Source organism: Anser cygnoides, chromosome 6 (assembly GCF_040182565.1).
Source record: "Anser cygnoides isolate HZ-2024a breed goose chromosome 6, Taihu_goose_T2T_genome, whole genome shotgun sequence".
NCBI classification, from domain to species: Eukaryota; Metazoa; Chordata; class Aves; order Anseriformes; family Anatidae; genus Anser; species Anser cygnoides.
The window spans coordinates 32,457,591-32,483,380 of record NC_089878.1 but is presented as its reverse complement, the minus strand read 5'-3'; the positions used below and the strand labels follow the sequence as shown (position 1 = coordinate 32,483,380).

Here is a 25,790-nt window from a genome sequence, read left to right as displayed (position 1 = left end):
TATTTAGAGCTTTAAGGGGATGAGTGGGGTTAATGTAATCTCCCAGGTGTGGTCTACCCAGCTGTTTACCCAGCCAGACTGATGAAGAACTGGCAGCTTGGTGCTTTGCTGAGCTCCCACAGGGGGAGATGTGGCTGCGTGGCCACTGCTCACCCCTCTTCCTTCCCCTCTGTGTCTGCACCAACCCAAGCAGCCAGCTCGCTTGCTTGTGTTTTGAAACAAGGGGTGGTCAGCTGCATTTTGTGGGAATTAGAGATAACCTTACAGGCTCCGAATGACTTCCTGCTGCTGCATGTGCTCTGTTTACCAGCTAAAGAGCTCTTTCCTGTGTCCTTTGCCTCCCTTTTCCCACACCGCACCCTGTCTGAAGCATCCTTGTTCTTCCCCCAGCTTTGCTCATTTGGCCCGCAGAAGCGGTATCTGGGTTCAGATGTATTTGTACAGGTTTTGTTTAAAGCTCACTGTACTAATAGGCTTAGCTAAATGCAAGAAAGGTAAATTTCCAACATCACCACTGCATTAGTTTATGTAATCTCAAGCAAGTTAATCAGCATCTGGTGCTCTCCTGAAGGGAGAGGCTATCGGCCTGTCTCATAAGGTCTAATTTCTCTTAAAAGCAGGGTAATGAACACCACCTCCTGCTGATGAGCTGTTCTGACTTGTCCAGTTCCTAACTTTAATCGTAAATGTGTGCACAAACCACTGCTTGTGGATAAGAATAAGGAAATCATGGTCTAGGGCGTACTAACTAGGGACTTATCCTGGACTGTTTGTTGTATTTTGATTTTAAATCTACAGTGGCTTTGCAGTCTGTGCTTTGAGGGATGTGTGGTTTGGGGGTTGAGCATTGCTTGTTTTTGTGACTCTGGAGAAGGCGATTACAGGAAGATTGCTGCACTTGCCTGGCTTCTCCTTCCCTCAGCTGGGACCTTTCCTAAGCAGGTAGTTGCCCTTCTTCCAAAACATCACCTTCATGGCGTTTCACTTGTTTTCCAGCCGTGGATCCAGACCCTGTGAACTGGCACAGCCCCCTTCTGAAACAGTTCCTTGCAGCTCCCCCAGTGCTCAGCGAAACGTTGCACAATGTCATTATTCACTGCAAAACAATACAGCTTTCTGGCTTCTGACAGTTTTGCTGGGAACTTCCTCGTTGCTGTGTTGGGAGAAAAAAATCATTAATCACTTCCTCTTAAATTCAGCCTTATGTCTGAGCGCTGGCATTAGGGCTGAAGGAGCTGCTGCCTGCGGAGCTGCAAGTAGCCTCCCACGGGACTAGGAGAGAATAGCCACAGGTTTCACAAGTCTAACACCCTAGAAGGATGTTAAACTGCTTGTCTGAAAGTTGGTGCCAGTCCTATTTACTGCTAACAACTGCCTGCTGTACGCTGAATACTGGGGAGTGAGTACTGAGAAGGGAAAAATGGGTGAACAGTAAATATGGAGCTCGTGTTCAGCCTCTGTGGGTAATTTCAGGACACTGAAGGTAGAGCCTGTGCGCCTTGCACCCAACCATCTCCTGATTTTTGCATTGCTTCCCTGTTCATCTAGCTATGGACATGTCAGAGTTCCCAGAGTTAAGCACCTCTTTCCCCTACTATTCACCAGCACAGTTAATCACAGAGACACCAGCAGGGAAGAGCGCTTTCGCAATGCCGGTGCAGAAGATGGGAGAGGTGGCACCACCTGCTATGGTGGCGCTTGGCAGCAGCCTTCTACATCCAGGTCACGTCACCATAATGCACGGGGACGCCTGCTTCTGGCACCTGCCCTCGTGGACCTGCTCTTCCCTAAGCTCCGAGGACTCCTAGCGCCAGCTGACGTGACGTCGGAGGGGTTTTATGAAGGCAGAGCTCTCCAGACAAACCAGGCCAGCACTTGCTGCCCGGGTGCTCAGTGCCTGGAGTAAACGTGCAATATGGCAATCTGGGAAGCTTCCTCTTATCTGTTTATTTCAGGAAGGTCAAATAAAACCAAAGTGACCGGGTAAAACAATAGCTTATGCTTGAGCACAGATTTAAAAAACCACCACCACCAAAAACAAAATACAAAATGCAGCATTTTACTCCAGGGGATGTGGTTCCTGCCGTTTGGCCAGGACTTCTGTACAAATAGGTAACACACTCAGCCGTAGCTCCACCCAGCCTTGTGCCATCAGTGCTGGGCTGGGCTCTTGTGGGATGGCAAATAATTGCATCAGAGCTCCTTAATTAAACTTGATTGGATCTCTGGATATATATTTCTTCATTCATGCCAGAAGAAGGCATTTGCGTTTAAAGCAAACAGCTGCTTTGGCTTAAATTATAAACGTTTAATTCTCAGATAGGGAACACAGAGGTTGTGTCACTCTTCGTGGTCTTACAGTAGCTTTTGTGGGCCATAGAGGAAATTAGGCTAATGGTTGTTTCGCTTTGGAAGTATCTGACTTGCTAAATACCCTGGGACTGAGTGAAACTTGCAGACACTTGAAGGATCTGCATGGCTTCAGAAAATCAGTGAGAAGCAAGAGTTTTTACCCAAGGGTGTACAGGGAGGGATCTAATTTCTCTCCGTCACAGGACTGATCCTGTTCTGCTTCCTGGCTTTGGCTGAGTTTTAAAGGACTAAGCCAACTCAAAACCTTGCCATTTCCAAAAACGTAAGTTTAGGACTAATTCCTGGGAACTCTTGCCAGTTCACTGATTTGTCCTTGATTTTTTTTTTCCTCTGGTGTTAAGAGGTTCAGCTCTCCCATCGCAGGGCGACGAGCATTGGCAGGCAAAGCCAAACAGGCAGAGGAGGCTGAGCGAATACAAAACCCTTCCCCCTGTCAAGGCATCTGTCCCAGCCCAGCCACGGTACCCAGTTGATCAGGAGAACACAGGCTGTGCAATCTGTCAACACCAGCAGAAAATAATGGGATTTTTCCTGTCCTGAATCTTGCAGTTTGAAGCAGCGCTAATAACGGCACTCAACAAATCGCTTCGGTGCAGGTAATTCAGCTTTGAGGGCATCCTTTGAATCTCTCTGCATGTTTGTCTTCTGGTGAAATGGCAGAAACCTGCCACGAGGGCTTGCTGTAAATAGAAGTTTATTTGAGTGGTTTTGGCAGAGCAGTTGGGGAGCGCCGCTCAGTCAGCGCTTGGCAGAGCTGTGCTTATTTTGCCAATGTCATATGGGTGACCGGGAGCGGGGAGAAGGTGATATATGCCACTTGCTTTCTGTTCAGTCATCTTTGCCCTCAAGGAAAGCTAGGCAAGAATTGCCTCAACTCGGTAAATAGAGATAAAAAATCAAATACCAGACCCGACTGACTGCATTTGTCAGCTGAATTCTTTCACCCCTTTGCAATACAAACCAGGGCAGTTTTCATGGCCACTCTTGGAATTTGCTACAATAGCTTCTGCATTTTCAAAAACTGTACAGAAACCCAAACAGGACCACTGCTGTTTCCAAGATCACCATTGTTAGAAGAGGCAAAGGAAGAAGACTTTGATGCTGCCACTATCGCTGAAGAATACCTGAGCAATGGGTATACAATCACAGTGGAACGAGAAGCTCAGATGTGCTTTATATTTTCAGTGTCCATTATCGTTCCACCACAACAGAAAGACTTTGAACCTTGGTAAACTTTAGGCACAAAGTGACTTTGTATTTCAAGCCCATAGTCTGTGTTAAAGGACGGTATGCAACCTTCATCTTACAAAGCTGAATATCCTCCTAGCTTCAACAGCAGAAGAAATACAAAACATCTAAAACTCACCCGCCTGGCCTAGCATTGGAAGGGAGCCACGTGGAAAATGAGAGGCTACATTTAAGGTAGAAATAGCAGCTTAAAAATATTGGTGTGGAAAGAAACACAAATGACTGTGGCCAGAAACCCAAGGAAGAGCATAATGTTTTGGCCCATTTTGCCTTGCAAAATAACTTTGGTGCTACACAGGATATAGACGAACAGATGTGCTTCAAGAACTGCTGATCCACAGCCAAGTCCCGCTCTCGGATATATACACAAGACTCCCAGCACAGTCCGTGGGATTTAACCACGTGCACCTGAGCATGGAGGTATCCCTCAAGGGTGCAGTGTTAAAGCATGCTTGATCTTTGGAGGGTTGCTCTCCTGTCCTGTGGTGGGCTCGACTTCACTACCTGCATCTCCTGAGTTAAGCCACTTCCTCCGTTACTTGCTGAGGTGCTCAGATGCTGACGCAAGTGTTTGCTTAAATGCCACTGCCTCCATTTTCTCTGAACTTCCAGCTGAACCTAGGTAGAAAGATCACAAAATACTTGGTTCAGCTAGTTTATCTTGGAGCCCAGCATTGCAGAGAGCAGTATAACAGGAAAAGGAGAGATGGTTACCTTTGCCAAGGTTTGGATTTATTTATTTAACCCCCAGTTTAAGGGATTAGGGTAGGGCCTGTTTCTTGTCACTTCTAGTGATATGGCTGTTGCAGCTACACAATTTTCTGTGAACCTGTTTTTCTGTTTAATTGGTGTTGAAACTGTTTGTGCAGACTAGCTGGCCTTAGTGTCCGGTTTGGATTTGTCAAAGATTTTTATTTTTTTTATCAGAACAGGACATTTTGACACAAAGGTGAAAAAAATGTGGATTTTCTTTTCAAAACAACTTTTTTTTTTTTTTTCTGAAACCCTGTTAAAGCACCATTCAACATTTTTCAAACCCATCCTCCCTTTCAAATGAACTTTTCCTTCCAACCTTAGGAACTAACAGTTTGGGTTTTTTTCCTTCCCTCCAATAACCTCAGGATCTACCAGGTCTGGATAATATTTCTCCTTGCCTCTACCAGCAGCAGTATTTTAGAGTGCCAGTTCTAGCCCAGGAGCCTCGGAGTTATAGAACCACAAAGGCAACAGACCTTCTTCCAAAAGCTTTACCTTATGAAAGTCCTAATAAATTTGGACTTGCTACAGCTTTTGCTAAATTCCCTCCCAAGGATCAAGCAACAAAAACAGACACAGGATGACAGATCGTACCATCATACATCAGAATCAGGTTCTGATTTTCAGTGTGACCGTGTGCGGGATGGTTCTCCCACCCTCCACTCCCAGACAGTAATAATGCTATCTGATTTAGGAAAGGGTTGCAATAGATGAGAGATGAAGTTCGCATCTGGCGTATGATTACATAGGTTTGCCAGGTCTGGGAGGTATTTCAGGAGTGACGTTAAGTAGCTGGGAAGAAAACTGTCAGATAAAACATGTAATTCATTGGAGAAAACATACCCTACTAATTAACGAGATATACTTGAGCAATAAAAAAGAATGTTATCTACACAAAACTCACCTCACCATTAAGAAAACAATAAAGTACAGCCACGAAAAAACCCTGAAAGACAAAAAGAACCATGGTCACAGAATTAGAACTGCAGTTTCAGCTTTTAAATTCAGATGATATATCTCAAAGGAAATCAGACCGCTTATTGCCACTGGGCCTCTGCGCAGGGCTACACGTTATACTTCGTATTACTTAAAGAAAAGAGTAGCATGTCAACTATTACCTGGAACGATCCAAGAGCCAATTCAAAAAACAGCTGAATTTCCATTGTGCCACTACTTGTGTCTTCGGGGAAGAAAGCAAAGATGATGTAGTGAACCCCAAAGAGCGGGATGAGGAGGAGTGTCGACTTGGCAAGCCTCCTGGGAGTGGAAACAAAGGGGAAAACGAGTGTAGAAGGGGCAAGGGGAGCCTGGTGGGTTGACGTGGTATAATGCCACAGTGTGCAGGACGTACTTGTACTGGTTGAAATCGCTGCTCCGTCTTTCAGGTGAGCTGAGCTTCTTCATCAGGATTCTTAAAATGTTGATGAAAAGAATGAAATTAATCTGAAAATAAAAAGAAAGAAATAAAAAGAAAATGAAGGATATGAAAAAAAAATAAAATAAGCAAACAACAAAAGTGCCCCGTAACCAAAAGTGAGCTGCCAGGTCTCAGTTTGAGGCGTTTTGGCTGAGCAGGAAGAACTGGGGCTGGGGCTGGCCTGTGGGTTTGCAGCTGTCCCTGTCCCCATCCCCATGCCCAACCCTGTCCCATGCCTCTCCAGCCTGCCCAGCCACTCAGGGCTCGGACACTGTCTGGTTTTTCCACAGTTTGCTAGCTATGGTCAGGGCTTATTACCGGGAGAAATCACTGAAGTGCAAAGGGGCCAGGAAAGGCCTTGGGGAAGCCCCTGTGTGCGCTGGGGCATGAGGCCACAGGCCCTGCTTTGGCTGCCAACACCACCTGCGCGCACCCTTTGCTCCCTGCCGAAAACACCAGCACAGTTTCGGATGGCGGAGGCAAAGCCATTAACAGTAGGGATAAGGGAGAGCTGGGGCAGTTCTTCCTTCTGCAAACCCCCATCTCTGAGGGTGGATCCCACGTAAAGACGCTGATCTATCGCTGCTTTTGAGCACGGGTGAAACAATGGCTGCTTCTGTGGGCTCGAGCCCCTGACACAGAGCAGGAGCAGCAGGGGAGGCCGTGCCTACTCCCACAGAGGCGCCCAGCCACCCTTGGCCTTATCGGCACCACAATGGGGCCAGAAGCACCTGGCTGCACGCCCACAGCACCTTTCACAAGCTCCCATGCCAGGCCCTCAACCCTTCCCTACATGTATTGACACATACAAGCGCCATACAGGCATGCAACCACCTCACGGCCGCCTGTGTGTGCAGGGCTCTGGGGTGGTGGGTTTCCTCAGGAGATGGGGATCAGCATTGGATGGGACAGACCCAGGGTGTCCCTGGGGCAGGGGGCTCCCGAAATTAGTGGGTGAAGAGGAAGCAAGCATGGCTGTGTGGTCTGGGCTGGAGAAGGTGGGTGGGAAGGCTGAAAGTTTGGGAGCTGGGGGTGAGGGAAGGAGCAGAGCTGTGAGGAGCTGGGGTGGGGAATGTGAAGGAAAGGCAGTGAGATACGGTGGGGGTCTTGGGGGAAAGGGGGCTCAGGTCTGAGGATTCTGGTGTTTTTTTTAACCCAGCAGGTCAGACCTGAGCCCTGGAGGCAGTGCAGGAATTTTTGCTGATGAAAATCCACTGGGAATGGGAGGACTGTGGGACTCCCGCTGGGAGGAATTGCCAGTGGGCAGCACAGCGAGCGTGTTAGTCTGGGAGGACAAAGGAGCTTATCAGTGTTGATTTTCTGCCCTTTGAACTGCTAAGGACTGTGTGCTGTGAGGAATAAAGAGATTAGATCTGAATTCTCAAGGACTGGCTGTTTGTTTGCATCTGTAGCTATGGGCTTGAGAAAAGCCTCTGTTAGGTAAGGAGGCAGGGCCATGCAGACGGCTCCTGCCTGAGGCAGCTGGCTAGATGTGATCAGGGTTTCAAGGGGATGGTGGGTGGCCCTCAAAAGATAAACGAAGACTGTGATTTTCACCTTGCAGAACTTCTGGGCCTTGCTGGAATTTAAATATTGCTGAGCAGCTCCTTTTCATTAGGGAAAATAAATGCTGTGGCCTCGTTGATCCTGAATCACTTTGTGTGGTCTTCTGTTTGTCTTGTGGGGGTGAAGAATTACTCAGTGGTAAAAGGGAGCAGGGCTTAAACCACCACCTATACTTGGGTTTCCAAGAGAGTGTGCTAGTGCTGCAGTTTGTGATTTGTAAACATAATGGAGCCTACTGGCAACACGAATACCTCAGCTTCTGCATTCTTACTCAGTGTCAGCAGGTCACTTGAGAGTAGCTAGCAGCTCACATGTTTCTCTAGTAAGGCTTCAAATTAATCATTGCAGACCCCCAGGGCCCACACTTGGGCAGAACTATCTCCACGAAGCAGCTGCAACCCCTTGGTACCTTAAAACTATAAAGGTGAGCACCAGCAAGTGTTCAAACCCTAGGTGATGAATATTATTTGTGCCAAAGTGTTAACATCTCCTCTGCTTTGTACTGGGCAGGTTCACACTGAGTTTCAATCCCTACGTCTCATTTCAGTGAGCAATGCCTTAATAGCCTAATTGCGGTCTACTAACAGACGGTGCATGAAGCCTGTGAGCTGCTCTCATTGCTCAAAACAAAAGCTAATGATCATGTAAGGCAAGTTGTTTTTGGCTTTGCTAAGAGGGGCAGTGACCGTGAGACACAAAGGCTATTGTACTGAAATGTACAGCCACTTGGTTTCTCCTCCGGAGCCTTTCTTGAAACAGTCCAAAACAAGCTTCCACAAGCCAGCCAAATTCATATGAAATCAACAGGATGTGGAAACCTGATCTTCTTCAGGCTCTTGCTTCTTGGGAGGACACTCTAGCTTTCCTTGCAACTTAGCTTCGGGGCATTAGTTACTGACAAAATCATGCTGAGCAGAAGTTGCTTAAGCAGTAATTCATGTGTCACACCAGTTCAGGCACATGTCTAAGATCAGTTCATTAACACACTTCTAAAGCATGTTGAGTAGATGATCTCTGACTTCACAATATTTGAAAATACAGTTTGAATGTGCTTGTCCCAGAAAAAACTTACAAAAATAGACAAAACTACAGGGCCTCTAATGATCCACCAGGTATTGGCATTAGTGTTAATGTCCCAACACCTGCAAAAATAGAAGAGAAGGTGCATTCAGTTATCAAAATACTGGTGTCTTTTCAAAGGGATTTAGTCCGTTTTGTACTTCAGATAGGACCCACTCCCTCTTCTACATCATTAATTTCCTGTTCTCACTTAGCTGGTGCAACATTTTGGGAAAACCCTGACAGAAAACCGTTCACTTCCACTGGGCAAAAGTATATCCTACCCTTGGATTACATCCACTTTTCAAATTTTTTCAAGGGAGAAGAGAAGGGAACAAAGCTTCACTGATCAAATGCAGGTGTTTAAAACATCATGGGCAGAATTCATTCTTGAAGGACATCTCCCACCCTTGAAAATGGTCAAATTAAAATTGAGGTTCTCTCTCAGCTTGCTCAGCTGGATGTTTCTTCCCTGCCTATGCTGGGAACCAGGCTTGCACCACAGTTGAATTGCAGTTGATTTGCTTGGCTGACAGTGCTTAGGAATGAGCAGGAAATCCCTGCAGCAGCCTTCACAACTCCACCGCCCCTCCAAATAACTTACCCGGTGTTTTCATGGAGTTGCCTCGCAGTGGCCCACGCAGCCACAAAGACAGTTGGGGCACCTGCAATTGGAAAAGCCAGTTACTGCTCTACAAATTCATCCCAGAGGCACAACAAATTGAGAATTATGCATATGAAAAGGAGAGCCGTTACCCCAGCCAAGGGTGATGAACCACCAGAAGAACTTCCTTTCTGAGAAGAAGGAAATTACCAGGAGAGTGTGGAGGTACAGTCCCTCCACGAGAAGCCAGCAGTAGTTAGACATAATGCAATACTGAAAGAAGACCATGGTAAGCTTGCATCCAGCCTGAGGAAACAGAGGATAATTAACTTCTGCTTCTGTTTGTGTCTATTTTTAAACAGAGTTTAAAGCACTGAACATGGCTTCCAGTGCCCTGCCCCCCAATATTTACAAGATATTTTGCTGCCAATAAAAAGAACAGAGAAAAATTCATATATTTCCAAGTTCATTGTGTTCTTATATTCTATCTGTGAGCCCCATTACCAGGATCTAAAATCCACATAAGAATCTCCACCCTGGTGGTATGTCCCATGTTTACAGACTCTGACACCTGCATTTAGGTGTCTCTGTGTTCATGTGCTGAACTCCTGGTCTCTTCTGTGGCGATCTAGTCAACGCAGTCAAGCTGATGAATGCAGACACCTACTTTAGACCAACCTGGGTGGGTACCCTCTGTGTCAACACTTGAGGGGACTGTAGATACCTGCATATTAGCTTTAGCTGTACCTGGGTTTCTGTGTGTTTCATCCAGCCTGGGCCCCTTTTACATCCTCATACCTCCCTCACCCATGCAGAATCCTCCCAAAACAGGGAAATCTCAGCCTGGAGCAACTAACGCATGGGGTGAAGCAACAGAGAAGGGCCAGGGCATACTTTTCCCCTCCCATACCCTGGTATGACAAATAGAAACCTAGGATGAAGATTTCCTGCCCTGCACACTAACTATGGCTTGGAAGCTGAGGTGTGAAGTAAACTGGAAGGCAAAGGGTTACCGTGTATGCCTCACAGTAGTTTGTGTCTTCAGAGGAGAATAAAACAGCATCTTTGATGAAGTTAGATGAGGCTCGCAAAATGAAGGACATGAAGAGATGCATGTGGATGTAGTTCCTCGTACAGCGAAGTCTTCTGCAAGGAAAAGAGAGAGCTCCTACGAAGTTACATTCCTAGACAAAGCAGGAAGCTTGTGGCTGTAACCATCAGGTTTCAATCCTTATTAATGCTGAACTGACATCTTAAGAACAATGTTTTTCTGTCTGTGAAAGGAAGATGAATGGATTTCCAAAGGAGAATACCCTAGAGAAGACCTTGAAAAGCGGAAGGCACATCTGCTCCACCCAGGTACTAAAAAAAGCTGAACGTTGTCTGAAGAACTGAGATTTCATGCCAATATGCTTGGTCTAGCCTCTGTCCCTCCTTCCCAGAGCATCGTGAAACCAAGGAGCTGCTGTTTATCCACACCTGGATGGATTTCTTTGGTTTATCTGAACAGTGCACTTGTGACTGCAGTGTTTTCTGTATTACAAGTTCATATAATTCAGTTTGGGAGGCCTTGCAGACTCACAACTAGTCTGCAGAGTAGTTGGGGTTCCTCTGACCAGAGGTGCCTCCCTGATATTTACTGTAAGGGAAATTCATTTCACTGAATAAGCAGCAAAGTGCAAATTCCAGGTTATAAAGCTGTATGAAGATAAACCTACTGTCAGGTCACTGCTGTAAGCCTGCAACACCTCTCTAGAAGTCAATGCACTGGTTCTTAGAGCAAAGTTTTAGCCACAGTCTTGGGTGGGGTAAAGAACAGTAGGAGGAAAGACACCGTTCCCCAGGGACATCAAAATCGTGGCAAAATCTCAGCAGGGAGATGGTGCAAACTCCAATCTGCAAAATATGATAAACTAAATGTTGGGAAGGACAGGAGAGCACAATATGAGGAACAGCCCTGACATTTTCTGTGAGACAGGACTCAGCTCATTTCCGTCACTGATTTATGTAAAAGTTTTCAGAAACGCTGCAATGTTTAACTTGCCCTGAAAGCCAACAGAAGGGTCTGTGTCAGCTGAGATGACCAGACGTCCTGCCCAAAGGCAACCCAGCGGTGCTTCTCCTCACCTTAAAGAGGCCAGGACCACTAAGGCTATTGTCAGCGTCACAAGGGAGGTGCAGTATCCAATGGTGTACATGGTCTTCAGGGTCATGAAATAGGCACGCTGCAGGAGAACAGATATTCACATCTTTACCTTTGACTATCTGGCAGAAATCGGCCCATACCAAATGAAGGCTATCCCTTATTTCTTATCAAGTAGATTTTCTTGTAAAATCAGCTACGGAAGTTTTAAACTGAGCAAAACTCATTGAGAAAGCATTTGTGCTGAAGAACACCCATACCCGCAACCCCACCTGGGGTAGATCCCATTATTCAGTCTCTCCTTAACAGATTGAGCACGTCCCTTTCCCAGAGCCCCAGAGCAGCAGATCTGTGGTCACAGGCACTCGGACTCACCCTTTTCTCATTTGTGGTGTCATTGACATTGTAGCCACAAGCAATATCTGGTCTTGGATACGGGTCTGACCAACCCTCGCTGGTACAGTTTCGATAGACGAAACCTGTATGGTAACAACAACAACAGAGACAAAACCAGGTGTAACTATTTCCAATTGTATCTTTGTTCTCCTCCTTATTGTCACCAACGTGAAGGGTTGCTCCAAGAGCAAGGAGAACATTTTTTCCCCAGGCAGTCTACTCGGCGTAGCTGGAGGTGAAATGCAGCTGAGCTGATTATGTTGATACTTGCCCAGTGTATTTTTGTGGGTCATAATATTGTTTGCCAACTCAGGGATGACTGTGATGGATGTGTTTTTATTAATTGCAACATAAATAATACTGTTCGGTACATCTGGTGTTTCTTGGCCAGAGTTCCAAGATCAGCAAACATATGACTTGTTCGGTCACGGATTCATACTCCATACAAACCTGATACTTTCTTGGACATTCTCACCACCTCAGGGCTGTACTATGGTTTGTCACAGTCTGAGGAGAACACAAAACGTTAGGTGGTCACAGCTTTTTGGGGAGACTTAAATGGAAACTAAAAGGCTTGTACCCACAGCCAAGTCCAGACGTTGTCTTAGGCAGTTGATTTCCTTGCTTACTTGGAAATCAGAGGCTAGGATGGGAATCCCCTCACTTAAGTTAGACTTCTGAAAGCAAAATGCTTGAGTTTAAGTGTGTTCCTTGCAGCCATCTTTCTAGGCAGTGGAGAAAAAGAGGCGTTTGCAGAAATCATCTCGTTTTCAGACAGACATCTGCACAGGGCAGTTTGTCTGACCTACTTTTTGGACGTCTGACTCCTCAAGCTGGGTGAGATGGGTCACCACCAAGCTGCACGTGGTTAAACAGAGATGGATCACCACCAAACTGCATGTGGTTAAACAGGACAGGTTTGACCATGCCCACATTCATGTCCAGCACCTACACACCTCGCAATCTCACACGAAGAAAATGGCCCCAACAGGCAGGCAGGCTACGGGCTGAAGAGAAGAGAAACTTCCGCAAAGAAATAAAACCACTGCCTGCTGTCCTAATCACATGCATCTGCGCAGTTGGAGCCACCCTTTAGAAAGAGGGTGTAAAACCCTGGCTCTGCTGCAGTAATAGCTGTACTAGCAAGGACTTAGGACCTGAAATCAGCAGTCCTTCTTAGTGGAAGCCTTGACAGCAGGCACCATAAAAGTCTATTTCTGACTACGCATTTAGCCACAGGGACTCTAGGGCATCCAGTTTCTGCAAAACATCCCCGCAGTGCTGAGGGAACAGGGGGAGATGCATATGCAGCAGTGTTTGGCACTGGTTTATGCTTTTGGGAGCCCTGCTGGGACTGTCAGGACAGTCAGGGCTCCTGCTACCTCTGGGCTAATTCTGGAGACCTCAGAGCATGTCCACACTTTTTTTGGTTTGCACTCACCTCTGTAAAACAGCAAGGCACAGCAAACATGCTGAGATCTCCAAGCGGGGAGAGCTCTGGGTGTGTCCATACCCAACGATTATTCTGATGCTTTTATGAACATTTTGTTCCAGGTTAGCATCTTTGGAAGGGCCGGGCTTGTTTTTTAAGCCGTTTTCTGTACTCTGCTGCAGCACAGCAACAACAAAAGGAAGAGAAAGAGCTCTCCCAAAGAGCTCTCCCCAGCCAACCATTGGTCTCTCTGTCCAAAGTAGGGCCACCAAGCTGACCAAGGGACTGGAGCACCTATGAGAAGAGGCTGAGAGAGCTGGGACTGTTCAGCCTGGAGAAGGGGAGGCTCAGGGGGATCTCATCAGTGTCTATAAATACCTGGAGGAGTGTACAAAGAAGATGGAGCCAGATTCAGTGGTGCCCAGGGACAGGACAAGAGGCAATGGGCACAAACTGGAACACGGGAGGTTCCCTCCGAACATCAGGGAGCACTTTGTGCTGTGCAGGTGACAGAGCACTGGCACAGGCTGCCCAGAGCAGTTCTGGAGTCTTCTCCTTGGAGATCTTCAAATGCCATTTGGACGTGGTCCTGGGCAACCTGCTCTGGGTGGCCCTACTTGAGCAGGGGGTTGCACAAGGTGACCCCCAGGGGTCCTTTCCAGCCTCAGCTGTTGTGTGATTCTGTGATCCTGCCTTGGTAGTCAGCACACGAGAGGTATAGTGGCAAATGTTCTACTTCAGCTTCAATTAAAGACCCATGTACTCGGAGCAGAGTGTCATGCTTGTAAACAGGTCCATAACTGGGTTTCGCCTAAGGATGTCAAAGTTGATCAGACAAGGAGAGGTGAAGTTCTGTGCTGGTGTGTGCTTGCAATTGCATTACAAGCAAACCATAGGAGATTATGCAGGGCGTATTATATGGATGGACGTGAGCACAACTTTAACAATGCTGCTTGCTTATGGCTGAAATACATGCTGGGGAAACTGCAGCATGCCCCACTCAGAGCAGACTCAGGGGCTGCAGCCCATCTAACGCTGAGTGCCTTGGAGGACTTCAGGGGCAAGGGGGAGCAATGTCTGAAGGGATGGCTGTGGAACTGGGGCCATTCCATGCAGCCTCTTCTTCTGCCTCTGACTTCCCACAGTCATCACACCTTTCCCCATTTCTTGCCTGGGACATGATGTGGGTTGTGAACTTCTGGTATGTTCCTAGGTTTCAGATTATTTTGTTTCTTTGGTCTGTTATGTGGGGAGAGGCCAGACAGTCTGGGCTGCAAATGCAAGTCTGGATGTCAGCACAAAGCTCAGCTGCACAGAGACCAGCGTTTGGGTTCAGAGCTATCTGCATCCCTTCACATATGGGTCTTTGGCATTTGTGGCTGCCCATCTCTTTTGTAAGTGGCAAGGAAATAAAACTTTTGCTTTTCTTTCAAACGAAATGATATTTGTTTTTCTTTTGCAAAATTGCTGAAAACAGGGCAACAACGGTAGCGGTAATTAAATGCATGAGTCAAAAGCCAGCCACAGTGCAAAATCAGAGAAGAATGTGGCTATGAGAATGAGAATAAACTATTGCTGACTTGGACCCAAAATGCCAGATGCAGAGACTGAAATAAGCTGTAAATGCCAATGAACCATGTCTTGGGTTTCTGTTTTGAACACTGTCACTTTGATTAGTGCTTATCAGAAGTGGCTCAGCTCTCAGCTTCTCAGTAAGGAGGGCAACCAAAGTTTAAAGCTGTTAGACTATCTATCTCCGAGATAATGCAATGCTCATTTGATATGTAATTACGACCTTTGGATGTACAAATTCCTGTTTTTCTGCCTGGCCGGTGCTGGCTGGGAGGGCAGCGGCAGGGAGCAGTTCCCTCTAGTGGCTGCACTAGCAGGGATTTCCTTTAACATACTTAAGGCTCAGTATCACAGTGCTGAAATTTGTAAGCACATGCCCGACAGATGATTTTCTCAGCCATCTGTGTCTTTACTTAGTTTCTTTTCTGTCTTTATTCGAGACTATAGGATTCAATGTGCAGCTACTGTTTCTGTGTACAGAAAGCAGCATGGTATTTCTTTTAATGCAAATGGTTTGCATCTGATTTTATTTAAAGAGAACTAAATGCTTTTCTTCCTACTTATTTAATCCTTAGTAGACAGTCTAATACTTTGCCTTCTGTTCCTCCCTCCATAAAATCAATCTGTCTGCTTTTCTGTGAGTATCGGATCTCATTAATCCATGTCCTATATCCAAAGAAAGGAGAGCCCTCTTCTGATTCGAATCATTAACTCACCGAAGAGAAATGCAAGCACATTTCTCAGGCATTGTTGAAAAGTCAAAATTAACAGAAAGCAGGCAGAAACTAATACTTAATGGCTCACAATTACTCTGATATATTGGGAATAAATTTCACTTCATTTCCAGCTGAGAAATCTCAAAGAATGGGTAACAAATGTTGCTTGAGCTCATCTCTTTTTGAGTAAGGGGTTTGGTGAGCCATGGGAGTAATGAAGCTTGAGTTCTTGTGCATTTGTGCTGCATCCTTGTGTGGAGACTGTCACACATTATGGGTGAACCCCCGTAATTTCCACTTGATGGAGGCACAAAAGGGGTTCTTTCCCTTACCTGGCCGGTTGTTTTTGCCAAAACTTGTGTGTGCTTAATGCTGTGTGAACTTTTGCCCTTTTGTCAAGCTTGGCTGAGATCAGCCGCCTAAGAATTATTAGAAGGGGAAAGAGGCAGAAATACATAAACAGAGACTGTGTGAAGAAAACTCTTTCCCTCAAGAAACCATGTTAAATCTGCTTTCCAGGACAGCATTTACTTCCTGCATTTTTCTCTGCCTGTCTAAGAGAAATAAACTCTTAAACCATCTTGCTACTTTAATTCCAGGCTTTCCCACGTTTAGATTAGTGATGGAAATGGAGCTGCTAAGTGGCCATTGGTCTTTAAAAGAAGCAGGGACATAATTTCCTTCAAGTTCAGACCTGACGGTGACATTTTTGTAAACACCATGTTTAACAAAAGACATCTCAGCAAGAAAAGAGTATTTTTAGCATTACCTTTTTTCCCAGTCAGCATCTGGAAGAATTTGGGGCAGGGTGCATCGACAGTCTGTCCCACAGCTGATGAAGGCCAGCAGCTCATGTTATCCCACATTCCAGCACATCTGCCTGGGGGCAGCAAGGAAACACCGTGAAACTTCTCCCAGCGAGGAAACACCATGCAACACCTCCCAGCAATGCAACACCATGAAACATCTCCCAAAAATGCAACACCACGAAACATCTCTCACCAACGAAATACCATGAAACATCTCCCAACAATGAAGCACCACGCAACGTCTCCCAGTGACCAAGGCAGCTATGGGAACAGAGATACTCAGTACCCTGAAAAGCAAGCTGGATGAGACAGAACAAGTCCTGCTGAGACCTATAGAGGCCTAGATGGGACAGAACAGGTCCTGCTGGCTTCACGCCATCCCCTTGCAGGCTCCAGACCCATCCCACTCTGGTCCTTGACTGCACTGGTCTCTACCAGCTGAACACAGAGAAAGTTGGGCCATGGGGAGCCTTGCACCAGGCCATTGGCTACCAGTCCGTCTTCTGGTAACTAGTGAATAGCCCTGGAAAGATGAAGGAAACCAGATGTCAAAAATTTAGCTCACTTTTCAACCCTTCGAAAGCTTCCACTTTGAATCAGCCTGATGTTTTCCCTACATAATGCTTGTGTAAACACAAAAATGCACAACGTGACTAGGAGTTTAAACAGCTTCAGAATGATACTGGGGAAAGGGCAGAGAGGAACAGCATTGTACAAGCATAAATACTCTGCTTCTTCTTCATCTCTTTCATTATGTCCAGACAGTGCTGGAGTGAATAATGCCAATAAACCACGGACTGGGCTCGGCTGTGGGTGTCAATGGCTCTTCCGCTGCCGGAGAGCAAAACTTCACTAAGGTCTTCCCCGTGGCTGTGAAGGGAAGATCACCACATTTACAGGCCAGGGGAAAATGTAAATCCTCTCCTGTCTTCCAGCAAAATCTGCTGGTAATGTTTTTTCTGCAACCAGGCCTCTGACAGCACGATGTGCCTGGTGTAGGCCCGTTCTCAGTGCTGCCATTGGGCTTGGAGGCCTGCTGGGCTCCCTCCTCCAGGCCACTGGCATCACAAGGGCAGAGCTAAAATATAAAGAATCCCTCTTCCTGATACTGTAGGACAATAAGAAACACTTTCTGCTCGGGTACTTTGTGCCTGATTCACTTGCAACCAATCCCGTTCATTTGTGCCGTTTTTGTAAGGATGTGAGCGTGGAGCAGAGACAGCACTGTGGCAGCTTGTCCCTCGCTTTGCCTTTCTTCCTGCTCCTCCGCTTGGTGCTGTCTACCCACAACAGGCAAAGCTTCTGGGGCAGCAGGTGCAGGAAAGATGGGGTACAGAGGGTTAGCACCATCCTGCAAAGCTCCCGCTCTCTTTCCCTGCATGGTACGCCAAGGGCAGGCACTGGATCCCCAGAGCTTTGTTTCTCTTTTTCAAACTGAAGTCCCTGTGTAGGATTTTCTCCACGCAGACCTCAGGCATGCAGATAAACAAAGGATGGAGAAATGTGCAGAATAAAAGCATTATTTCCTGGAATAAAAGCGTAATTCTATAATGCACCAAGGTAACAAACCCTCCTTAAGTAAAGACCAGCAGAAGGAAATTCCTGTGCTCTCTCTTCAGAAGCCATTACTTGGGGACCGCTGTGCATCTTACACCTCTTTATTTTGGGAGGGTTTCACTGTCAGGAGAAGATGTGTTTGCGGAGTTATAGCAATGGAGAGGGGCTTAGTCACTCTGGCCACTTCCAGCTTAAAGCTTTTTGCTACGGGGGGTAGCCCCAAGCTCATGCCAGTGTGCCTTGTTTGATCTGTTTTGCAGAGTTTAAAGAGGGATTTTGATGGCCACTGGAAATGCTTTCTTAAAGGTTTAACGCAGTGCTACGGTTTTAACTTGTTCCTTTGGGGAGAAGGGCACAGAGGGTAGGGGTGTCCTGTATTAAAGTATCTAGGGGGATGTTTAACATTTGGATCCAACTTAAGCCAACTAGATTTTCTTTTTATATTCGATGAGTCAGATCTGCATTCCGGAATATCTGCCAGCCTGCCACGAAGTACCCTGTAACTTCTGCTATATGGGCGTAATGCCCCAGGGCAGTCTCACACCCATCAGGCTGAAAGGGAAAACACAAAGGCAGAGAAAAAGGCTAGGCATGCTATGAAAACAGGCAGTAGATCTTCCCTCTGAGTCCTGCCCCTGGGCCAGGTCATGGTGAAACCTTTGTTTGTCTTAACACCCTCTGCTAGAGAGGAAGGCTTTGAAACTAAGCAAAAGCTTCATGTCTTGCTGCACAGGGCAGCTTATCTCTGGCAGGACACCCTGCACAGAGCATGTCTCACGGGAACTCCATCACCTCCCATGCTGGCGAGGACCTCACCACCTCACGGTCCACAGAAGTCATCCAGAATCAGTTCAGTCTGTGAGATGTTGTGAATGATACAAACCCACCCTCAGTGCTGAGGTCTGTCACAGACAGCCAGTTAGAGCAAGATAGGAACAAGGAGAGTCTTCAGGCCGTGGGATGGAAATGTTGGCTGCTGGTATTCATTGTTTTTGAAGGCAAATACAGTTGAGTAACTTTGTACTTAGTGGGCTGACTCTATAAAAATATCCTTGTCTAAGGTGAGAATAACTCCAAATCCTCTCCAATTCACAACGTTTTGTCGCTGATGTGCTCTCTAGCTGTGAAGACTGCAGCCAAGCCACTGACTTCGAAGCCTCATATGATTATTATTTGCCATCACAGTAAGGTTGAATCCTGCTCTCGGAGCCTTGCAACACATCTTACCTGTTTTTCTGCTCCTCACCGAGAGGCGCACACGGGGTGCATGCCTCCTGTGGGGTACTGAGGCCACTTGGCTGACCTGAGAATGGTTTTCACCTTGCACATTCCCCCACCCTTTACCTGATGTCAGGAGCAGATCATTTTCAGGTGTCCTGTTCCTCGCCTCCAGGGACAGTCTCTCAGCACAGTTTTCTTCCTCCTTTTTCAGGACGCTCAGGAGGTCACAGACAGGTGGGGCAGCCCTGATCTGCAAATTTGCAAAGCAGTGCGATCACTTTTCCTCTTAAAACGTGCACCCCCTCAACAGGATTTGCCCTCCTTATGCTCACATTCTCCATGCAGTGCCGTCAATTGATTGTGGAGGGTATTTCCTTGAAATACAGTCAATTTTCTTAATGAAGTCTGCGTTTTTATGATAGCAGTAGGCAACCACAGATTCAGTTCCTGTCTGCTCCCATTTGCTGAGGTTGTTATTGAGAGAAATGAGTCTGTTATTCTGCTAAATAAAGTACCCGAGCACGATGCTGTTCCCCAAACCTGCAGAAACATCCAGGGCACTGCTGGATGCTCCTACAGCAACGGAGAATTAATTATCTACCTCTGGCAGTATCAAACCGCAGACCCTTGCAGTTTGTTTCCCTGGATGACATTTACTTGCATGGCTGGCCCAAATATGTCCACTGGCTGCAGACCACCCAAGCCTGTTTCACTGCTACCGCTCACAGAGCTGCAGGAGCCAAGCTGACAGCAGAGTCTCAGGGAACTTTTTTTTTGCGAGGAAACCGATCGTAAATTGGCCTGAGCACACCATGTCACATTCCTCTTTCTCCATCCTCCTTTCTCACAAGGAAGGGTTGAAATGTTAGTCTTAACTCAAGCCCGATGTAGCAATTAAATGTTTTGTTAACGTTACATGTAGGTGGGCCAAAATGAATGTACAAAACAGCTACCCACCATTAACATGGCATGTATTAAAAATCAGTGCAAAATTATTTGTAGGACAAGATCCCAGTCTTAACATCTCGCAGTATGTTTACTGAAAACTATCCCCAGAGCCTGGGATGTTTCAGCTTTCAGGCAGTATCCAGAAAGTCACCCTGAATCGCTGTGGGACACTCTTCCAGTCACATTAGGCACCCCTAATGTCTGTATTTGCCTGAACCAAAAGCCATAAGTCTGATTTCCAGTTGTAACAGACCTGCTTGATCCCCAGTGAGTGGAAAAAAGTGCTTTCACTATTTTTGCCTTGTTCCCATCATTTATGGCAATAAAAGTATTGAATACAGCCAGGTTCCCATTATAACAAATTACATAATTCCTGCCTCATTAACAACAACAAAACTTCATAAATTCCCACTATAGAAATTATACGCAGATATATTATATACAAGTGTATATATACATACATACTTAAAAGATTAAAAACAAGTCATCGGGATGTATTATTTGAATTTTTTTTAGACGGAAATTTTTAATACATTCTGAGTGGGAAAATGTAACCTGACATCATCGTATTACTGCTCAACCTATCTGATAGTGTAGAATTGCTGATCACATTCTGATTAGTTTTAGGAAAAAAAAAATCAGACCAAATTCCCATTTTTTTCAGCTGGAAGTATTTGGGGTATTGCAGTTCTGAACAAAGTTTGATATTTTCAGCAGTGTTTTGTGCCTTGTCTAATTGGTATGTTCTATTTTACTGCAGCATCTTTCTCCTTCGTCGTTGTGCATCCTGAAATAAAGAAACTTAAAACTATTCATTTGTGCATGATGTAATGAATTTTCTTGAATCACTCATGCAAAGAATTCAGATTAAATAAACTATTCTCTGATACCAGGATTTAGATACATTAAATCCATTTAATCTTTGAAAAGTTGGAAATGTCCAATTGGAGTAACATGGCTAAAGAAAGGTGATTGCATTGAGTAGTTTCAGTTGGTAGCTGAAGGCTAAATTTTATCATTTCTAAATATTGACAGATCTTTCAAAATGTATTATTTATCATTCTCTGTCGTTATGAATTTGATTACCAATAGTAAAGCTATTAACTACATTTTCATAATACACAAATACAAATGCAACTGTCCAAAAGTTACCTTGCAATTGCGTTAAAAAAGAATATTAGTGTTAAACATTTAAAGCAGCCAACAAAACCTGTTTGGTGTGCATGTGGGTTGCTCATCATGATACTGAACGCATGTAAAAATAAACATTAGCCACCCCCTGAGTGATGATCTCAGAAACAGGAGTATTTTTCACCTTATAAAAGCGTATACATCCTGCGGGTGCTGCTTCCTTTTAAGCAAGGTATGTCCTAAGCGAGCTTTTGTTTTAGAAAGATTTTTAATGCCTGCTTTATTTTCCTTCTAGAATGGGGCTGCATGCTGATAGCATATCCAGAAGTGAAGATCACCTAGACAATTATTTTTTTTTTAATAAAATGTTGCTCAAGCAGGAGCATGGTGTAGTTAATGCCTCCCCATTACTGTTTGACCCAGCAGAAGGATGTTGACCTTTCTCTCTGGATCAGAGACACCCCTGTTTTACACCAGACCTGGTGGCATCCGGATTTTAACCCCAGTGAGAGCAGAGAGCCTGCGGGTGCTGGCTCAGACACCTTGCTTCCCACAGCCTGCCTCCCTCCTTTCTGCAAATCTGACCGGACAGGCCATGGCCATTTGCTGAGCACCCTGAAACCTGCCATTAATGGGCCACCCGGCCCCGCTGCCACCCACAGCAGCCAGCACGCTTCTGCCCTGGCACCTCCACGCACGTGTGTGCCTTCCTTGTGTGTGTCCCGCTGTTTGCTCATGCACAGGCACCGTATGAGTCCTGAGGGCACCTTTTACTCCAGAAGGAAAATCCACTCCTATAGGTGTGGTTTCTCCATCTCTTCCTAAATATCTCCCTGAAGCAGCTCCCAGGTTGTCAGATTTTGACAAAGGGGCAAGGCATCCTCTTATTTTCTACACTTTTTATTTTTTTAAAGAAAATGTAACATATCGAAACCATTCCAAACAGAAATAGTTGTGCTAACTAGATGTCAAGAATGCATAGAAATCTGCAATTTGTGATATCACTAGCACAGCCAACTACATTTCTTAACCTGTGAATGAGTGGATCTAAACACTATTTAATATGAATACTATTTGCAGCCACAGAAATCCCAGACATTTGAATTCAAAAATAAATGTTTCTAGTTTAATGAGAGGGCTTAAGGGAGAACAAAGGATGCCAGGCTATATGCTGTAAACAAAATCTGTATTTTGAAGGACTAGAAAGAGAGCAAGTAGAAGGAGGTGCTCTCAGTGGCACCCTAAGTAAAGACATCTATTTACAGAGTCCTTTGGGTAGCACCTAAGAATAAGAAATCCAAATAACAAGAAAACCAGCACAGTCATTGTTTTATTATGGAACACAATCAGAAGACAAAGCAATGCAGATTGCATTCCCTGTGCAATTAAAACACCTTTGCAGAGCTCAGCTTTTGTCAGAGTTCAAGCCGAATCCCCTGCTGGGACAGAGAGTGAATTTCCCAGTGGCTGCAGTGACTCTCTGTATTGACCGAGAGTTCAACCATCTCCCAGCTGAGCTGGGCATATTTCAGTCTTGGTTTTCTATGTTTTGCAAAATCTGAAACACCTGAGGAGCTCAGAGATCATACCCTGCGCTCAGCTGTCCTGCTGACGGTGCTGGGCACACGGAGCGCAGCGGTGGCCGTCCACCACCTAAACTCGCAGTAAACGCATAAAGCCAAAAAAAGGGAACCAAAACGTGTGGGGCAAACACCGCCTTACACTCCTTCAATCTGAGTCAAGTGAGGCATTGGCAGTGCTGGGCATTCCCCCTGAGGGGATTGTTTGCTTATATAAACCAGCAAAGCTTCTCGAAATGACATCGAGTCCTCCCTCCTTCCTCCCAGCACCGGCTGAGTTTACCAAAGCAGGTTAGTAACACTGTCCTCTTTGTGCAGACGGGGAAACTGAGGCACCCAGCGTCTGGCCATCTGGACAATGTCAATTAGTGCGGGAAGCAGCAGAAGCAAGAATAATAATAAAAAAAAAAAATCCCTGCTTATACACAGACATTTTAAAATTATGATGCCACAACTTTGTGGAATAGAGATGCACTTATTCAGACAACACGATTCCATGCAATTCGGAATAAATAGCTCCGAGCACCTACCAGGACGGTTGAAACCCAGAAGATGATCACCCAGACGGTCCACATAGTCACTCAGTCTGCTTCCTTCATCCTTCATGCACCAGAGGTCACCAGGCTGTCTGCGTGCTCTCCAGCCTGGCTCTCAGCTCCTTTCACTTCATTCCTTTCCCTCCTCGCTTTTTTTCCTTCCCAGCTTTGACCATCCTGAGTCAACGTTTCTCTCCAGCTGCCGAGCCCCAGAGAGCATCAGCAATGACAGGACCCCCCCGTCCGCCCTCCAAGCTCTCCTCCTCCTCCTCCGCAGTTGCCTCCTGTCCCAAGAATAACAGCACCTCTGTTGAGCATGTTCCTACTATCGTCTGCCTCCCTTCCCGGCTATTACTCACTGCTATCGATGGGTGTCGGTAGGGAAGGATCATTCCTCATGCTCCCATGATAAGGGACCAAGCAGGGCTCCCGTGTAAGATGTCAGCCCCACAATGGCATGGGTAATCTATCAAGGGGAAATAGTCATTAGCACAGAGCGCAGCCAGGGGAGGACCCAGCCCTGGAATAAGCGCCCTGCTGGGAAACAGGGTTTGAGGAATGCGATCCAGGCTGCCTGCACCGCTCCTGCTCCCGGCAGCTCTGCACGTGCCTCCCACAGCGAGCTCACATCCCCAGGCGCTGGAAATCGGGAGGCTGGCAGAGGGAATCGGGAGGCTGGCAGAGGGAATCGGGAGGCTGGCAGAGCCTGCCGCAACAGGGCCAGCTTCACGCGCCTCCTGCCCAGCCACTGGCGCTGGAGGTGAGCTAGGGTTTGGGGTTAGGCTATCAGAGAAAGGGCGCAAAGAGGATCTGGTCTTCCCACCGCTTCCAAAGGGGGCTCCAAACGCTCCCTGGACTCCAGCCTCTCATCCAGCACCCAGAGAAACAGGCGGTCTGCATGTGGTCCTGATGCTACAGGCAGCGAGAGCCTCGCGTTCAGGTCCTTGTGGTACCTCGTGGTGGGATGTTCCCCCATAGGCAGCTCCCCGGCGGCAGAGCATGCTTTATTTCGGCAGGTTTCGTTTCTGAGGAAAAACTGTTACAAAGGTGGGCTTATCCAGGGTGTGGGCTGCCAGATACCAAGGCAGGCACTCCAAACTCGGCTTGCCGAGTTTACTCGTAGCACAAAAAGGAACACAGCCTCGAAAAAGAGATGAAGTGTGCACCATGCACTAGTGCCCACTCTCAGAGCACTGCAACCCTCAGCTACACTAACATGTCTCAAAGCACCTTTTGCTGCCTATTCCAATTTACCATCTCCCGTCACTCCAGACATAGGCCAAATGTGACGAGGGGCTCCCCAGGCCATCGGGTCTGCTCTCCGGTCTGCTGGGGTTGTGCTCTAGAGCTACCAGTAAAGTCAAAGGCTGTTACTGTAAGACATCTAGCTTGTTACCTGTGCACTGAAAATCCCGTCATTGGATTGAGCAAGCCATCTGCCAAGCAGCATAATTGCTGGGGACAAGCAAGGACAGCTAAATTGCAATGCTCTGCATCCCCTACGCACTACACTCAACTCTCCCCATGTCCCCAAAGTCACCAAGCCGTGGCTGGACAAGAGGCACCACGCTATGGCTGTCGTGCCCAGCCACATGCCCTGCATGTGCTGACTGCCCAGACAGCAGGAGAAGCACGACAGAAAGCTGCCACGCTCACACAGCATCGCTGCCCTTGCAAAGGGGAAACATTTCAGCCGTCTTCTCCCCTGCCCGCTCTAAACTTTCAGGAACTTTCATTTCTTTAAGAGCTCTGCTTGCCCACAGAGTTTGGTTGGAATTGGCCAAAGGGTTAAACAGATTGTTAAAAGGAGGTATGAGAGGCAGCCAAGCAATGTGATTATAGTGGTCTGAAGAAACCGCATTGGCAGTGCTGCATCATCTCAGTGGGCTGCTAAGTCATTCTCTCTCTTCCTTTGGCTCAAAGAAAATGTTATTATTCTGTTGTTATTGACAGAGCTTCCCCTGAAAGCCACTGCTCGTGCTTGTGTTTGTGGCATCATTGGAGCTTTGCTTCTGAAAGCGCTTTTAGATGGGTGTGTGTGTATGTGTGTGTGCATTTTCTGATACAGGCAATGGTTGCCCAGGGGCTTTGAAAAGCCAATGCTGGATTTAAACACCAATAGTGTGAATGAAGATCCTAATATTTTGTGACCCTTGCATTATATTTATGTGTAGGCTGAGGGCTCTAAAGATGATGGATACAAGATAAGACCTGGAAAACTCTCACCTGTGCAAACCCTTGCTTGATGTCAGCACTCTGGGAGGGACACGCTGTGCTGGGAAACCTATGAGCAGAAGCAGACTGCAGAGAATTATTAGGAGAGAATTATTAGAAGAGATTTATTAGCAAGAATTCACAGATCTTGAAACAAGGTGTTGCTCTATTAAATAGTATAGCATTGCACTTTGCTACATTCATTCCTACCCAGCATATCTATTTTAAATTTGTCACAGCTGGAATTTGTTTCAGTAATCTAAGCCAGAAATGAAACACTGGAATTTGTTCATGCAATTTTGAAATACTTCAAATGGTAACTTTAGTAGTAAATAAATTAGTTTGCTTTATGTTACTTTGATTATAGGATTATTTACTTATCAAGTACCTTAACGAACCTCAATACGTAAAATTTCCATTAGTTCTTCAGTTTAATCATTCATTTTTCTCCCTCCTTTGTGAAAGGTTTGTAATCCCTGTTTTACAGCTTGACAACCAGGCCATGCATTTTT

General features: G+C 46.2%; 1 protein-coding gene across 1 annotated transcript; it reads right to left on the bottom strand.

Annotated features, from left to right (window-relative positions):
* Positions 1 to 2,451: 2,451 nt before the first annotated feature.
* On the bottom strand, positions 2,452 to 23,554 carry SCTR (secretin receptor). Its single transcript, XM_013186498.3, is given in 16 exon segments — positions 2,452 to 4,239; positions 5,282 to 5,323; positions 5,496 to 5,634; positions 5,729 to 5,820; positions 8,433 to 8,502; positions 9,024 to 9,084; positions 9,176 to 9,329; positions 10,037 to 10,169; positions 11,151 to 11,248; positions 11,542 to 11,645; positions 16,052 to 16,162; positions 18,993 to 19,119; positions 23,059 to 23,110; positions 23,112 to 23,158; positions 23,161 to 23,220; positions 23,222 to 23,554. Coding segments are annotated over 16 exon segments (1,530 nt in total). The 5' UTR covers positions 23,285 to 23,554; the 3' UTR covers positions 2,452 to 4,062.
* Positions 23,555 to 25,790: the final 2,236 nt, after the last annotated feature.